At 43.4% G+C, this 16,572-nt stretch overlaps 2 protein-coding genes across 2 annotated transcripts in view; one reads left to right on the forward strand and one right to left on the reverse strand.

The window, feature by feature from the left end:
- Positions 1-1,132: 1,132 nt before the first annotated feature.
- Positions 1,133-9,715, reverse strand: rbck1 (RanBP-type and C3HC4-type zinc finger containing 1). Its single transcript, XM_056437616.1, has 13 exons — positions 9,551-9,715; positions 9,331-9,378; positions 8,291-8,435; positions 7,373-7,469; positions 6,090-6,288; positions 5,715-5,860; positions 5,461-5,634; positions 4,036-4,196; positions 3,847-3,943; positions 3,389-3,568; positions 3,186-3,284; positions 2,145-2,288; positions 1,133-2,015 (listed from the first exon to the last, which is right to left on the reverse strand). The coding sequence occupies exons 2-13, from the start codon at positions 9,368-9,370 to the stop codon at positions 1,935-1,937; spliced, it is 1,563 nt and encodes a 520-aa protein (XP_056293591.1). The 5' UTR covers positions 9,371-9,378; positions 9,551-9,715; the 3' UTR covers positions 1,133-1,934.
- Positions 9,716-10,549: 834 nt separating this feature from the next.
- The window catches only part of necab3 (N-terminal EF-hand calcium binding protein 3), a 38,850-nt gene continuing 32,827 nt past the window's right edge, over positions 10,550-16,572 (forward strand). The window contains exons 1-2 of the mRNA XM_056438536.1: positions 10,550-10,835; positions 15,644-15,668. Coding sequence (XP_056294511.1) covers positions 10,707-10,835; positions 15,644-15,668 — 154 coding nt within the window. The 5' untranslated portion in view covers positions 10,550-10,706. The remainder of the gene's footprint in view (positions 10,836-15,643; positions 15,669-16,572) is intronic.

Below are 16,572 nucleotides of genomic sequence, written 5' to 3' on the forward strand. Positions count from 1 at the left end.
TGCGTCACTTTTTCTGGAGTAGATTCAATCTCTTTTTTTCCTAGTTTTATGAACGCACTCGCTCATTCTGGGGAACGGAACACGTCGGCGCCGAGACCCCCGTGACTGAACTGAAGTGAACATGCTGTCGTCTCGAGGGACCCGCTTCGCACCGACTGCATTAGATGGGTGCTCCAAAAAGCACCCACGCCTTCATGACGATGCAATCTGTGTGTTTTGTCTCCAGACATGAATTTGGCTTCAACACATCACGTTTCAGACGCAGTCGAGCTCATTCCAATGTTCCAGTCATCGTCGCCCAGTCACTCCCAGAGGGATTCCTTCGGTCTCACTTTCCTGAGTCGCCGGGTCTCCACAGAGAAAACATAGCAAGTAGTTTATCAGAGTGCTATATTTTAAGATGGGGCATTTGGGTTGTCTGTAATCCTTATGATGCATTCTGCTGAACAAAATGTTCATAATTATTGACTTGGAGTTCTAGGTCACCAACCAGTCGACTGAAAACGCTTCAGGTGTTGAAGAGAGGAGTTGTTTTTGCTCCGAGGACCTGACTGCGTTGGCGTCCCCATTCCTGTATTACGATCGGAGCGCTGCCTTTACGGTGAACCGCTGATTCAGCTGTTATTGGATCTGCATATACCGGTCCAAAATGAAGGTGACCTGGAACATGTCCGAGGGCTAACGCACCACGTATCGGCACTCAGCGGTTTTCATTTGTCATTGCACTAGATAATTGATTGAATGTTGCTTATTTTGTTATACTAATGTAAAGTTGTACAAGAGAACGCTAATAAACTCGAGTGAAAATGCACATTGTGTCAACGGTGGGAAATGTGGATGAAATGCTTTTGATTGTTTTCGTTTCCACTGAGGCCTTTAGCGCGTCCGTTCTGCTAACAACGAGATTAGTTTTCCTTGACCGTCACCTCGCCTTCCACTCAGTTTATCACACACCTTCTAGTCCTCCTGAGAAGAAAGCCCTTCTACTCCCTTTCCTGACCGTCTGTCAGCAGGAAGGGGGCCTCTATGGCCCGGATAGTAACCACACTGTGTGTGATCCCCAGCTGAGAATTATTACTCTATTTAATCAAGTATTGCATATAAATTACAATAATGCAAACACACTACAGTGTGCTAATGGTGTCCGTTTATTAAAGCCGAGGCCTGTCACTTTAAAATAACATGGAAGTGGAGCCCAACAAACATCATGGATACGAGACAAACACTTCAGAACCCAGTTAAAAGTGCAGAATACATGACTACAATACAGATGTGGCTCATTCAATAGAGCGGGTAGAAATTAAAAAGTTTGATCCCTGATGTGTGTCCTCGAGCGAGACACTGAGCCTCAGGTTGATCCCCAGGTGCTTTACGTGCTTTACAGCAGCCAGCGCACCTCAATACTTCAGATGGGTTAAATGCACAGGTCAGATTCCATAATATGTACCTGTATGTATATGATGAATGTAATTAAAGTTATTCCCAGGTGTTTGAGTTGTTGCCATACTTCAGACGAAAGAATCATGTGAATTCATAATTCATTATGTATTATTTTATAAGCTTTTATAAGCAATTTTGTATACTAAATGTGTGTTTTAGCCTTTGGTAAATAAATAAATCTAATCAAAGTAAAAAATCGGTTGCAATATGATTGCTGACTCATCAAACTTGTAATGAAAGCAGTAGCCGGAGGTCAACAAATTTATATATTAGGTATTAATTTATCACACCGACAAAGTATAAGTATATCAGAAGATCCCGGTCACCTCACACCGACGGCTAGAGTCACGGAGATGTGGAAGACACAGCTGGACGGTTCTTCAGCTCGGAGCATTTACACGGCACAACGAGGGACGTCGTGCCTCCAACACTCCATTCGGTAAACAGTCGCACGAAATATGCTTTTCTTATGCATTTTCATAACTGCCCTTCCCTCAGTGGCAATTTTGGCAGTTGGGATGGCACGGCTGGTTATTCACTCGGCATCTGCAGCCCCCAGATGTGTCGCCGCTGCCCTGCAAGACACGACAAAAAAGGGAAAAATCAGATTTTCTTGAATTCCATTCCCAAGACTGAAAAAGTGTTTTTCGTCTTCTTTTTCTTTAGCGTGTAAGTGAATATTTTTAAATTTTTTCCCCCTTTACATTTGGTCCCCAGCGAGCTTGCTTGGTGACCCAGCAGACTTCCGTCTTGCACATCAAACAGCAGATCCAGTCGCAGCCGTCTTTCTTCTGGATGACGATGTTACAGCGTGGGCATTTCATGGCCTCCCCGTTCTTAAGGAGGCTCTATATTCAAATGAATGTGGAATTAAATCAATCAAAATGCAAAGTAGCCAGTAGCCAGTAGCCAGTGGGTGGTGAGAACTGGCCAACACGACCACTCAGACAATCAACTGCTGGATTACACTTCCGGTACAAGTATCCAATACACGATGGCGATTACAAATATAAAAGTACAATAATAACCACCGTTAAACAGCCACATACACACCTCCACTCAAAACTAAAAATAATATGTTGATCAGGGCGCTTGGAAAAAGGAGCCTGAGGTTTTGGACATAAAAATGCATTTTAAATTCAAATATAAAGTCTACAACTAACTAACTGACTCCAATAAGTGCAGACAGTGAGACCGCCTCTTTATCCACCACTCATCGTAGAATTATTTCATAGCATTAGATTTGATTAAATCAACGTATTTATGAAACTCTAATGTTTCCTTCTGGTCACATGACATCTATTGTTCTGTCCATCCTGGAGAGGGATCCTCCTCTGTCGCTCTCCTGAAGGTTTCTTCCCTTTTTTCTCCCGTGAAATATGTTTTTCTATTTCTCTTTATTTTTCCTGATCTGATGTGAGGTCAAAGGTCAGGGATGTCGTATGCGTACAGATTGTTAAGCCCTCCGAGGCAAATGTGTAATATCGGGCTATACAAAATAAACTGAATTTAATTGAACTTTTCTGCGTGCTCAGGTTTTATTTGTGTTTTCGTCCTCCAGGACGTAATGAAGCTGCATTAAAGACCCCTCAGAACTTCCTGTACTGGCTTATGGCTTCCTGGGTAGAACACTGGTGCACAGCCACAGAAAGTGATGTGTTTTGTGTGGTTTCAAACTGGGCCACACACACACCCACACACACACACACGTTTATTGCCAAACGTCGCCTTCGAGGCCGACCTACCTCGAGCATCTGCTCCGTCTGCTGGGCCGCCTGGTCGTTCATTGCTCGTGTGCGCAGGTCATCCTGGTAGTCCTTGCAGTTCATGTCATTGTGGATGGCCTGCGAACACACACACACACACACACACAACTTCCTTTATGTTTGCCGCGCGGCGAGAACATCTCGGTGTCGGCGTGTCCCGTGAAGTTCCAAAAAGACTATACCCTGCAGAGGATGCAGTTGGTCTCGTCGCAGAGGGCACAGAGGAATTGGTTGACCTCGTCCTCGTAGATGCACCAGCCTCGACAGTTGGGCGTCTGGCAGTGGAAGCTGTGCTCCGAGCGGCTCTCTGCGATGCTCAGACGCAGGTCCTGGAAGCGCTGGCGCTCCTCGTCCGTGAGCAGCTGAACGCAGGATCACACAACGGGGACAGGGAGGGAGGAGAGAGAGAGAGAGAGAGAGAGAGAGAGAATGAATGAGTGTGCATACTGTAGGGTTGTCATCTCAGCAAAAACTGGCTATCTACTGCCTGTTGGAGGCTCTTGAGTTTGGAATATTAGATGTAAACTACCATTTATATTATATACAGTACGTTTCCGTTGGAATTCCAGACAGTACATGTCGATGCCAGATTCCTCTGAGGCCCCTGAGGAAGGTTCTCGCCCTCCAGCCTTACACTCACCGCATTGATCTCTCGGTCCAGCAGCTTGCTGTCACAAGCCTCCGGACAGGACACCTCGGCGTCTTGACTGTTCACTATCGTCGCTTTGAGACAGTCCCTAAACAAGGAGACGAGCACCAATCTAAACGTGCTTAAAATAGGAACATGTCGCCCACGTTGCAGATGATGAAGTCATCCGCCATGTCTGACCTGCAGAAGGTGTGCAGACACTCTCGGAGCACGACGCCCTGCTGGGCCGGGATGGCAGAGAAGCAGATCGGACAGTCGGTCGCCGTGGCGTTGGGGAAAAGGCTCGGCTCTTCGGTGGCCAACAGATGCAGGAAGTTGTTATGTCGTTCCTCCTGCTGAGCCTTCATCGACGAGAAAGGGAGGGAAGCAGAGATTGACTCCAAATTACAAACCCAGTGATCCTGGATTACCAGAAAATACATCTACGCTCTTGGCATCAGCTTTTACAAGTTTCCTTGAGCACTCGGTCCTCTATTGGTTCTGCGTTTATCATATCATGAGTATTAGTTCAACTATTGATACCCATTCAAAAGCCCTTCCATCAAGTTACAGTTTCTCTTTCCTTCCAGAATGAGACATTCATTAAATGACCAGATTACTTCACGTACACATTTTCATCTACAGGATATAACAATGTGGTGCAAATTGCTAAAAACAGAAAGGCAACATTGTGTCGCTTCAAAATTGGAATGTTGATTAAAAAAAATGTGTCACGGAACAAAAATGTAGAAATCTTTTCGGCCGGCTGACCGTGTGATCGGAGCTGAAAAACAAACACCCGACGTACCTTTTCACACCAATACGACAGCTCGGCCAATGCGTTTACTTCGGTGAGGCCTCTACATGTTCGGTTCGACAAAGTCATGAGAGTTATTAATTTAATGACATGTTCCAGCATGCGTGACTTTGTGTACAGTCGCCCGGTGAGTTCGATCAGATCCAATAGAATAGCCTCCAGACACCACTGCACCGTTCCATTTCGCCGCACTGCATTCATGTCATCCTTTTCGGTAAAAGCCACCAATCAGTGGAACACCCTGCTGGACGTGATGAAGAGCTGCAGCTCTATAAGCGCTTTTAAAAATAGTTGAAAGTTGGTCAGCGCTGTACTCATTAAGTACAATTATTATGGCTCGTATTACTTACTTTTAATGGTTTTTATTACTTGCTTTTGATGGTGTGTATTACTTACTTTTAATGGTTTTTAATACTTACTTTGAAATGGTATGTTCTTCTTAAATTTGAAATGTTGTACTTTGCATGTGTGTATTTATCCTACTATTAACAAATATACTATTTGTTATTGTTTTATGTTTCATGTTGTAAGGTCTGTCAGGGGACTACAGCTGCTTGAAGCTACACTGTGGTTCAGTGCATCGAATGGTGACATTTATGTTTTCACTCTACATGGTGCCTTTTAAATAAATATAATAATAATAATAATAATAATAATTGAGGCCATAGTCAGCGACGGAGCCGTTGAGAGGTGCTTCTTTAACTTGTGTGTGGACGTTTTGGAAAGTTGCGATGAGTCTCTCGTGTTCCGGTGCCGAATACATTTCAGGAGCACTAGTCGCCGTGTTTCCTAGGCAACGGCACTGGTACCTGTTCGTATTGCAACGTGGCCAGGGTCTCCTGCCGGAGGCGATGAACCTCCTCCTTGTCCGGCTGGTAGACGTCCGGCACCTGATAATCCTCTGGCCGATCTCCTCCACACATCTCACAGCCGGGGCGCGTCGGTTTGTTCACGAACGTACAGACGGCGCAGGGCCAGCCCAACTACACGGGAACACGGGGAGGGCTGAACTCAACGCTCACAATGCAGACGGGATGGCGAATGCACAGGTTGTTGTTCTGACCTGAGGTTTAGGCTGCAACGCAGGTTTAGGAGGAGGGGCGGGGAGAAAGTGTTGAGAATCAGGAGGAGCAGCTGTCTTCTCACCACCTCCTCCTCCTCCTCCTCTGCCCAGCCCTCTGGGCAACAGCTGCATGGCCTCGATGATGCCTAAGAATACATAATAGTGTTATTGAACTTAAATATAACCTGTATGACACCTTGTTTCTTCTACCTGTAATCAAGGCTGGGATTGAGATTGAGTTTATTGAAATGTGTCCGCAACAAAATTCAAAAACGCATCGAGTCAGGATTCAATATTTTTGACGGACGATATGATCATTTTTTTCATATGAATGGAACAGATTAGCCGAGAAAGAGAATAAAAGTCGTCACCGACCGTCGAGGCGCTGCTGCTCCTCGTCCTGCTTGTGTTGCCGCAGTGTGAGGTGAGTGGTGTTTGCAGAAGGGATGAAGAGGAACGCCTGGTCTCCATCCCGACGGACGCCGTGGCTGTGCAGCGTCTCCTGGTCGCCGGCCAGCCGCTTGCCGATCACCCAGCGCTGCAGCGGGGGCGGGAACCCGTAATCCTGGTTGACCTGTGGACACAGAACGAGGGATAGACGGGTCCTTTCAGTGACATTTGGATTTGAAAGATTCGAGACATAAAGCACACACTCTCTCGTAAGGGCTTCACTGTAGCGGCCATTTGTCCAATAAATCAAATAAAACTATGAATCTAATTGCCACCGTGGGTTTTGGAGTTGACGCAGACAAAAGAAAGTAATGTCCACTTCCTGATTCCATTATTCTTACAATTTATTTCCTAAACAAACAAATAGAAGAAAAAAAATGCTGACACTGCCTCTCGTGTGCTGGAAAAAAACCATCGGCCACCCCGGTGCATGCTGGTCCTGAAGCTACACACACCCACATACAACCACAGGTGCCCAGTGTTACTCAATCAGTGAACCGATCCTACAACTAAATATATTTAAACAACAATCACAATGAATTAAACTCAACTAAAACTATCATAAGAAAAAAGCTCTTCTAACATATCAAAATATAACCTAAACTAGAATGGGCACTCGGTAGAGCGCATACCTTCGCATATCACAAGATTGGGCATTGAATTATGAACATTTTGGCATTAGTTGCATGCCAATTGGACAAAAATGTATCGTGCTATGGTAAAAAAAGAGTTTGACCTTTCCATGACCTTGACCTTTGACCCGATCGATCCCAAAATCTAATCAACTGGTCCCCGGATAATAAACAATCATCCCACCAAATTTCATGCGATTCGGTTCAATACTTTTTGAGTTCTGTGAAAGATTTGGACCTGTTCATGACCTTTGACCCGATCGATCCCAAAATCTCATCAACTGGTCCCCGGATAATAAACAATCATCCCACCAAATTTCATGCGATTCAGTTCAATACTTTTTGAGTTTTGCGAATAACACGCATACAAATAAATAAATAAATAAATACACGGCGTTCAAAACATAACCTTCCGGCATTTTCAATGCGAAGGTAATAAATAAATAAATAAATACACGGCGATCAAAACATAACCTTCCGGCATTTTCAATGCGAAGGTAATAAGCAATGAATAATCAATATTACTTTACAATAAAACGAAATACAAATGTCAAAATAAATCGCTCCAACAAGCACCTTGTCTTTAAGTTGTGCGATTGTCATGCCGGAGGAAACCACAACAATCACGGGGATCGCGACGTCGGACTGACCGTCCTCCACTCCGACCCGCAACCTGAGGCAGAGAAAACAAAACAATGGAGCAGCTTCGCCTTCATGTTTCTGTTGTTTATGCATCCAAACCACACTTAGTTTCACATTTCTAAACAGTTACTACATACAGAGACACATACAGTACATGCACACACACACACACACACACACACACACAGTCAAGTCAAGTTTTATAGAAAAAGATATACAAACTAAGAAAAAAATATATAAATAAAAATAATTGTAAATTAATAAATCAATTGGGAACGTGGGGAAATAATCGCAAATTAAAATAAACGAAGCAATTGGCAAAATACTTTGAATTAACATCCAACGTGGGAAACGGGGCGGAGCTAAGAAGCCACCGGAAGCAACAGCGGGGGCTTCTTCACCAGTCTAGGTCGAGCGACAGATCGGGACACGCAGAAGAAAAATGTCTACAAGTCCAGAGAAGCAGACGGGTTTTTTCAGCGCATTCTGATCAATGAAGCTTTTGCTTTGTCACATGACTCGGAGTGAACCTACCTAAAAATAAATAAATAAAAAGGAGGAAAAAAAGAGCAAGTTTGTGTGGTCTGAGTGGAATTCCAGTTTTTAAATCTGTGTAGACGGATCTATTTCCTCTCAAGTGGGTAATTGCAAAAATCCAAAAGGACGTAACTTGACACACACACACACACACAGGTTTACTTATCAATGACATAATCTAAATACAAAACTGAATCCGTAACTTAACGCTGTCATCAGAATGATGTAAATTATTTCCCGCGGGCCAATGAGGTTCATGTTATCTTGTATACTAACTATGGGGCGAAATGAGGAGGTCACCCAGTTGCGTCCCACCTGATGGAGTCCTGGAGGTAGGCCTTACTGGTGACGCTGACGGTCACCGGGACGGAGAGTTGGGACAGTCTCTGGCAAAGCTGGACGGCTTCCTGTTCGTCCCCGCTGTTGAGGGCTTCGCTCAGGGAGAGCGCCAGTTCTTCGGCTGCACAGGGAGCAAGGGAAGAGTTCTTATCGGCGTGTGTTCTTCATCTTATTGACCACACGCTGCCTTCCTCCTCAGTGATGGATGTCACTGTCTGCTGCACGACGTGGTGCGTTGTCCGTGGATTTCTCTTCTGCATTTCAAAGCATTCATGTTTAGTGTTACAGCTGATACAATAATACACAGTTGTATTTGATTGTTGGGCGGGACTAGGGGCAATTGTCTTTCAATTCCTCCAATCAGAAACAAGCTAGAGTGATGACACCTATTCTGCACATGCCCAGGAGAAAAACATGCAAAACTAGGTATGAAAGTTACTCTTTGGATGTACAGTCCTTTTCTTCTGCTGTCTAATTAAATTAGCATCACTTCCATCTTTAATTCATTGGTTAAAAATTAACAGAAGCAACTGATGTTATCATGGCTGCAATAAACATGGCAATATAATGGAAGCACCATGAGCCCGTGTTGTCTTATTTTTCAATACAAATAATAGTTGTCCCTTATTCTAAACTAAAGGGTAGAATGTGAGAGTGGGGTACAACATGCTGACTTCTTACATTAATTTAATTAAAGACTTGTCTTTATTAGTGCTAATATATTATATTATTAATTAGTGTGCATATGTTTCTTATAGCAAAAGATGACTTGTATATTAAGTAGTCTGTGAGTTATGAAGGAAAATGTTAGCACATGTTATTGACCCCGGTCTCCCTTATTTAGATGTATTGGTATTGCATGATTAATAAGCTCTTTGACGCACTTTCACCTTCATCTACAACATGGAGCCCATATATTAAACATGTATTTGACACAAGTTATAATAACCTGTGATATATTGTGAATAGGAAGTTGTGACGTGACATCACAATCGAAACCAAATGGAGCCGCTCACCCTCTTTCACATCGACTCCCGGTGTCACTTCAGAGGCCATAATTACACCTACAACGAGGAGGGGAACAGCATATGTATCGTTATGGTTATGACAAACAGAGCTGTCGCGAGGGACACTCGTGTGTGTGTGAGTGTACGTGTGTGTATGTGTGTGTGTGTGTGTGTGTGTGTGTGTGTGTGTGTGTGTGTGTGTGTGTGTGTCAGTGTGTGTATGTTCTACCTGATCGGGTCGTGTTGTCGCAGTAAGAAGTTGAGAAGTTTCGTTTCCGGTCCGATTGGAGGACAACTCACAGCCAGGTGGAGAGAGACCTCCTTCTCGCGGTGGCCAGCGCCGACTTCTCAGCAGGGAGAACGGAAAGTGAAACTGACTCCGGATCAGGAAGAAGAGCTTCAAACGGGTTGTTCTGGAATCGCTGTGCTCCGCCCCCTTGAACTCCAGGAACCTGTCAAAGTGTATGGCGATTTGGTAGATCAACAACTGTATAAAAAAAAATATTTTAAAACAATAAAATATAGCCTCTAGTAGAATACCCCCCCCCCCCCCCCACACACACACACACGCACACGCACACACACTTTAAATGCCGGCGGACCACATTCGACACCACCTGGGTATTCAGCTCTTCAGTTCAAAGGCAATAATTTAATAAAAGGTATTCTTAAGAACGGAATTAACTTGAATGCAATATATAACAACAAATGTAATATGACGCAATCATAATGTATTCTCTATTTTTCAGAAAAAAAGGATCGAAATAGTGACTCCCAGCATCCAGCAGATGGCAGTGTCTGACACAAGATGGTCTTGTGGAATTGTAAAGCTCAAAGTGCTTTTGACGTGCATGTATTAAACATTCACAACGTTAAATTTACGTTGTGAATGTTCACGATGTACATTTGTATTTTTCCGCACCGTATGTGGACGTCATAATATATTTAAACACAATTATATATATATATATATATATATAATTATATATCAGAAAATATGACTTGCATTAAATATATTGACTAAATATGTCAATATCAGAGGCGACGGAGCGTCATTTGGGTCCGGATGAAGTTGACGCTTCTGCTCCAGATGCCCAGCGCAGATAAGCGAGCCAATCACAGCGGCTCCAGCAGGAGGAGCGCTGTGATTGGCCGGCAGCTCTCCGCTCGCCAGCGCACCTCAAAGTTGCAGAGCATCTCCCCGAGTGCCCGCCCGCTCCTCGCCTTCACTTGGCATATAATATCTGTCACACCTGCAGCCAGCCTCTCCTCCGGACTGCCGCCGTGACTTTAATACTTCAGCCTTACCCACCCACCACCGGGCCCCCCGCCCCCCTCGTTTGAGCGACCCGTCGGATCGTGCTGTGTCTCGACGCGTTTTAAAGATGCTGGCTTGTACGGAGATGATCACCATGTGCCTGCAGTCGGCCAAACAGAAGCATCTTCTGGCTCAGCAGCAGCAGCAGCAGCAGCAGCAGCACACCGCCGGACAGGGGCTGACTATCTTTCATGATGTGAGTGCATGACTCTCTCTCTCTCTCTCTCTCTCTCTCTCTCTCTCTCTCTCTCTCTCTCTCTCTCTCTCTCTCACATCTGTCAGCTATTTGATGTTATTCTCGACGTCTCTTTAATAGCTTTTTCGTATTTTTTTTAATCAGAAATGTTTTATCAATTGTATTTACTCGTTTGTGTGTGTGTGTGTTTGTGTCAGAGGAAGAGCTGCAGCTGCTGCCTCTGCATGAAAAATTAAACTCTCGCAGTCGGACAGGTTTAGGGACTGCTGGGGGTTCTCCTCTTTTTGTTGCACACACAAACACACACTCAGACACACTTGCTGCAAAAACACATCTCAAAAGTGTTACGCAACTACAGATATCACACACACACACGCACAAACACACAGAAGCAATCATTTTTTCATTTCTCAAAGACATAATTCTCACACACACTCTGGCAGTGCATGCAACATATCATATATCGTGATATGAATACCGTCTTAGATTTGAGATATTGTAATATCACATGCATTACACGTTTTCCAGACTACAGCCCTATTGGTCATTCGAGGAATTGCAGTTGTTGGCAGTTCCGCGTGAGCTTAATTTTTTTGCACATTAAGGTGGTCGCTTGGCTGCATGCCAGTAAAATGATGTCATTCTCCAGACTTCTCTCGCTGCCCTATTAGTTGCCTTTATACCCACTTAGTCGTTATATCCACATTACTGATGTACTATATCAAGATCAAGACTTTTGTGAGATGTAGCAGAAACTTTCCAACGCCACAGAAATGATCCATCCATAACACAACTGTCGTGTTCTGGGTCAGTCGGCCAAGGATGTGTCCAAATCAGAGCTCTTATAGACTAACTGCCATCTCTCCGTCTCCTCCGTACACAGAGGTGCAGCACAGAAGTTTGAAGACGTGTCATTGTTGTTGTTGATTTTGGCTCCAGAATATAGAGCATTTTTTAGTACGACAGCTCAATAAATCCAGCAACAGTTTGGATTGACGCCCAAAAAAAAGCATTGAATGTGTTGTGTACCCCAGAGTAAAAGATGTGAAGCAGATCAATGGGTATTGATTTGTGGAGAAAATGCCAGTGGATGAACTTCATTATTTCAGTATGCACATTGATTTTAAATAATCTACTGAAGACTTTTTTTGTTTTGTTGAAACAACGCACTAGATGGGGATAGTAATTAACATTAAAAAAGAAGAAGATTGAGATTGTTTGAAAGCATCGGACCGACTGATTATAAAAAACATGCATGCAAGAGGGAGAGCGATCAATACATCGATACACTCAACGCCAATATTGAGTCCTTTGCCCATGGTCATGAGCCGGTCGGTATACTGTTAGAGCGACGCAGTAACAAAGCAATGGCTTTAAAGAAGGCTCCAGTTCAAAGTGGGCCGGGTCCCTGGAGGTGGTTTCATCATCCGCCCTGCATGTCGCCGCTCTCTTCTCATGTGTTGGTTTCGTGTCTCCGGTGGATCTGCATGTTTGAGGATTTCTCTGTCACCACCACCTTTTCAGATTTTCTCTCACTCACTCTCGCGATCGCTGTCCTCCCTCTCATCAACAACATGTCACGTGAGGAAACAGGAAGGGAAAATCCGTCTCAGTAAATTACTCCCAATCGGCAAGAAAAAATATATATAAAATCGATAAAATATGATGTCGCGCTCTCGTTTTCCTCTTTTTTTCTTTTCTAAACACATGTTAAGCACATCTGTGTCAGCAGAGCCCGAGAGACGGCGCCACCGCCACCACATCACATAACAGCAGCGCTCTGGGAAGCACGGTCTGACCTTTCCTTGGGGCTCGCTGCATTATTATCATCCCCTGGAACTGGAGCCCCTCCTCCACCCCCAAAGCTAAACCAAAAAAAGTGCAACAACAAACAAGTTTTACTGTCTTGTCGGTGTTCTCCGCTGACTCAATGAGAGAAGGGAAATGCAGCTTCCCATGTGCGGCCGGGTTACAGGGCCGAGGAGGGGAAATGAAAAGCTGCTGCCGTAGTGAGCAGGAGGGTTGCTGGGTCAGAATATTTTGTCCTCAACAGCAGCATTTCACTTAATGAGAAAAAAAACACAGGCAGTAATTTGAAGCTTTAAAGTCACCTTGGAGTCTCGACAGACAAATCCAAAACAGAGCTGTGTGTTGTGAAGTGGATTGAAATGACCTGGCTCTGGTTATTAACAAGGACTGAAGCGGTCTTGCTGACGCAGGGGAAATGAAAGTGAGGGGCAGGTTCTGCTGTTATTTATAACCTGTAGGTCAAAGCTGTCAAGCATGTCTGACCGCTACCGAACAATGGAAAGAAACTGAGGGCGTGGAATAGAAGCGATGGGAGAGAACAGCTCTTTCGCAACATCTGTGATGAAGTTATGTTTATTCATGTGGTGTCTTTCGTGCCTCTGGTTGATTGCCGTGCTGCCCACGTGAATCTTAAACAGAAGATAGTAGCAACATTTGTCGTATTCGCCTTGCAGTTGTCATAGTCTCATTCAACTGCTGAAATATTGTGTTTGTCGAATAATACAAAACAAAGAAATTAATGTAAACAAGTAGGTTGAAAATGAATGTAGTGGTTTAAAATTCCAGTTTTAGATTCTTTGTTTTTGTCATTGAAATCTTAACTTTTTGAAAGACATCTCAGGACACAGAGGACTGTGTTTTTTCATTCTCTTATTTTCATTAATCTTTCTTTAATCTTCTTAACTCAGAATATTACAAAATAACAGGTCAAACACACACAATCACCATGGTTCTAAAAGAGTACAAACCAACACTGAGGAACGAGACAGGGTTCAAATACACAGGGAAGGCGCAGGTGATTGGACACAGGTGCAGGTGATTGGACACAGGTGGAAACAATCAGGACCAGGGCTGACAATCAAGGGACAGGAAGTGCAGGGAAAGAGAGCACACGAGAGACAAGGACTTCAAAATAAAACATTACACAAGACACAACAACTCCAGATCCTAACAGAAGTCACCTGTTTTTATTTTTACATATTGAGTCACAGGTACTCCAGTCGACATTCATAATGGAGGAGTTTTTTCTCTCGGTTAAGTCAGATTATTTAACCCACTTAGTGAACATGAAAACAAAGCTGAGCGTTAAAACCGTCAACAGTAAATATCTGTTTGGTTTTCAAGAGCTACTCCAGCTTTGATTGACCGTACTTTAGTTGTGTGATTACAATAAGCCTTTTGGGTGCACTGACCTGATTTTCAGTCTATAAAAAGTGGTTCAGTGCCTATGGATTCACTGCGGACTTATTAAAAACATGCCTGATCAAATATGCGGCTCCCCAGTGCAGTCGGTGGACCTCAGATCCTGTTATTTCTTCCTTTAAACTGCATGGAGGTCTTTCAAAGCCACGTTAACACCCCCTCACATGGTCAGCCATAAGTCATATTGTATGGCTTTGTGTCTTTTTCATGTCAGCCAACAAATTGCTTTCCCGGTGTTCGTCACCCGCACATACGGAGGTCATTCTGTTGTTGATTTCAGACAATCTGTGTCAAAGTTTTTTTTTCATGTGCCTTGAAGCAATAAGGCGGCGATATACATTTTCTGAAATTTTGATTTTAAGTGTGTTTAAACCTTTGTCAAAAATAGGCATTTTTATAATCCGACATATCGTAAAATCTCCATGGAAATTCATAGAATTGCCGACTCCAAACTAGTCATACAATTACAAGAGCTGTGAGGTGCCGACTCGCCGCCGCCATGTTGAGAGACTTTCTGAAGCAATCGAAATTCTCCAAATCTCCTATTTAGCACTTTTTAATAAACTGTCCATTTCTAATCAGCGACAGATCTCCGAAAGCATATTTGGGCTTTTGTGCAAAAGTTAACCGGTCCTTGTTATATTCCTCATTCTTCGGGGGTCGAGGTCATGCACTTTTTTACTCTTCGTGTGCGATATAAAAGGAGCTTATGCGACCAAATGAGCCAGCAAGCATGATTCACCCATCGTTAAAGTTATCACTTCCCCCCCTGCGTCATGTTGACATGTCTTCAATAGAAGTGGTCTGTTGGATCCCACATGGGTGGAGCCCGGACCGGTGGGTGGTGTCTTTCATCTTGCAGTTGCAGCCACTGGCCAGTGAATACCGTGAGCCGTAACAGGAGCCCGAAGCAGCAGCTGGAGTCGGGACTGATACTTAGAGTCCAGGTTTTTAATAGATTGCTCTGCTAGGAGATTGTTAGCGCTCGGAGAGGCCAGCTGGCCTCGTGTTCCTGCCTGCATCCTTATTCTGGGCATTATCGATGAATCAGCTAGTGGCCATTGCTCCTCTGTTTATTGTTTATTTTGAGCCCCATCCCCACAACTACTCTTCCAAATATAAAATATACACTATGATTGACAAATGTTACACTGACAGCATATACAGTAAATTAAACAGTTAATTTCAGTACAATACAAAACCATATCACCGAGACACCAAGCTCAATATACTGTAATAACATCTTTATTACAAACATCTCAGTTGGCTTAGTTTTTCCTCTGAGCCTCTTTCATGACTGAGGCACCTGCCAGATACGGACGATGAAGCCTCTTTGCTCTTAACCCTCTTCTGGAATAGCTTTTCACCCCAGAGGTGATGATGGCACCTGTTTTACAACTGACACGTACTACAAACTGCCGTCCCACCGCTCATGACTCATGAATAGTTTACCTCCATCGGGAGACGTCCTTTACAGAGATGACATCATTTTTAATAACCTGTATTAATATATTATAAGAACCCCTTTAGTAATGATTGGCTAAAGGTAATAACCATCCCCTCCTATTTTTTTTCAGATTTTCCGCAGAGCTGACAAAAACGGTGAGTCAACAAATGTGTGTTGATGAATAATTTGTGACGATGCATGCTTGTTGTTCACCCACATCCTCCTATTGGTTATCAGGCCTCAGATAATCAAGGCGGAGGAATAAAGGATTTGTATGGATGACTCTTGAAGTGAAGGTCCTTCCCTCCTCACGCACCAAAGAGTTTCTCCGGCCAATTAAAACGATGCTAAAATGCTGGATTATAGCCACGACTGGAAGAATGTGTCACACAGATAAAGCACCTCTCTGTCCGTGTCGGCTCAGATGACAGGGTGCTGTTTACAAATGAATATGAGTCATAATAAAGCCGGATAAGCCATGTAATCGTTTCAGCTGTGAATCCCTCATAATATGGCTGTATTAGTGAGTGCAAATAAGCTAACGGCGCATAGATATTAATATAAACACACACATCCTTCATAAGTAAGTATGTACTTTGAGTAATTTGAACACATTTTCCTTAAATTTCTGCTTCGGTTTAAACCCTGAAAAGAGGTTAGTGGGAGGATTGGCATTTATGGACTGGGCAATGTGTGCTTGTCAAATCAGGGTCATTATTTTAAACTGAAACTAAAACTAAAAGAAAATAAACAGTGAAATGTATTGTTAGTAATCTGAAAGGAAATGAAAAATATATTCAAAAACTAAAATTAAACTGAAACAATATTGCCTGGTGAAAAGAATACAAATTAAAACAAACAAACACAAAGAGTGAAAAAAAGAAGAGACCATGAATCTCATGACATTAAACCACAGAAACTGAGAGGACGTGACCGTCGAAGACATGATGTTATGCTGCTATCGTTTTACATAAATTAGCGTGAAGATTAAACATTAAATATTTAGGTCGTTCCACAATTCAAAACTGTTATACACTTCTTTCTTTTCATATGGTCAGA

This window comes from Pseudoliparis swirei, chromosome 18 (assembly GCF_029220125.1).
Source record: "Pseudoliparis swirei isolate HS2019 ecotype Mariana Trench chromosome 18, NWPU_hadal_v1, whole genome shotgun sequence".
NCBI classification, from domain to species: domain Eukaryota; kingdom Metazoa; phylum Chordata; class Actinopteri; order Perciformes; family Liparidae; genus Pseudoliparis; species Pseudoliparis swirei.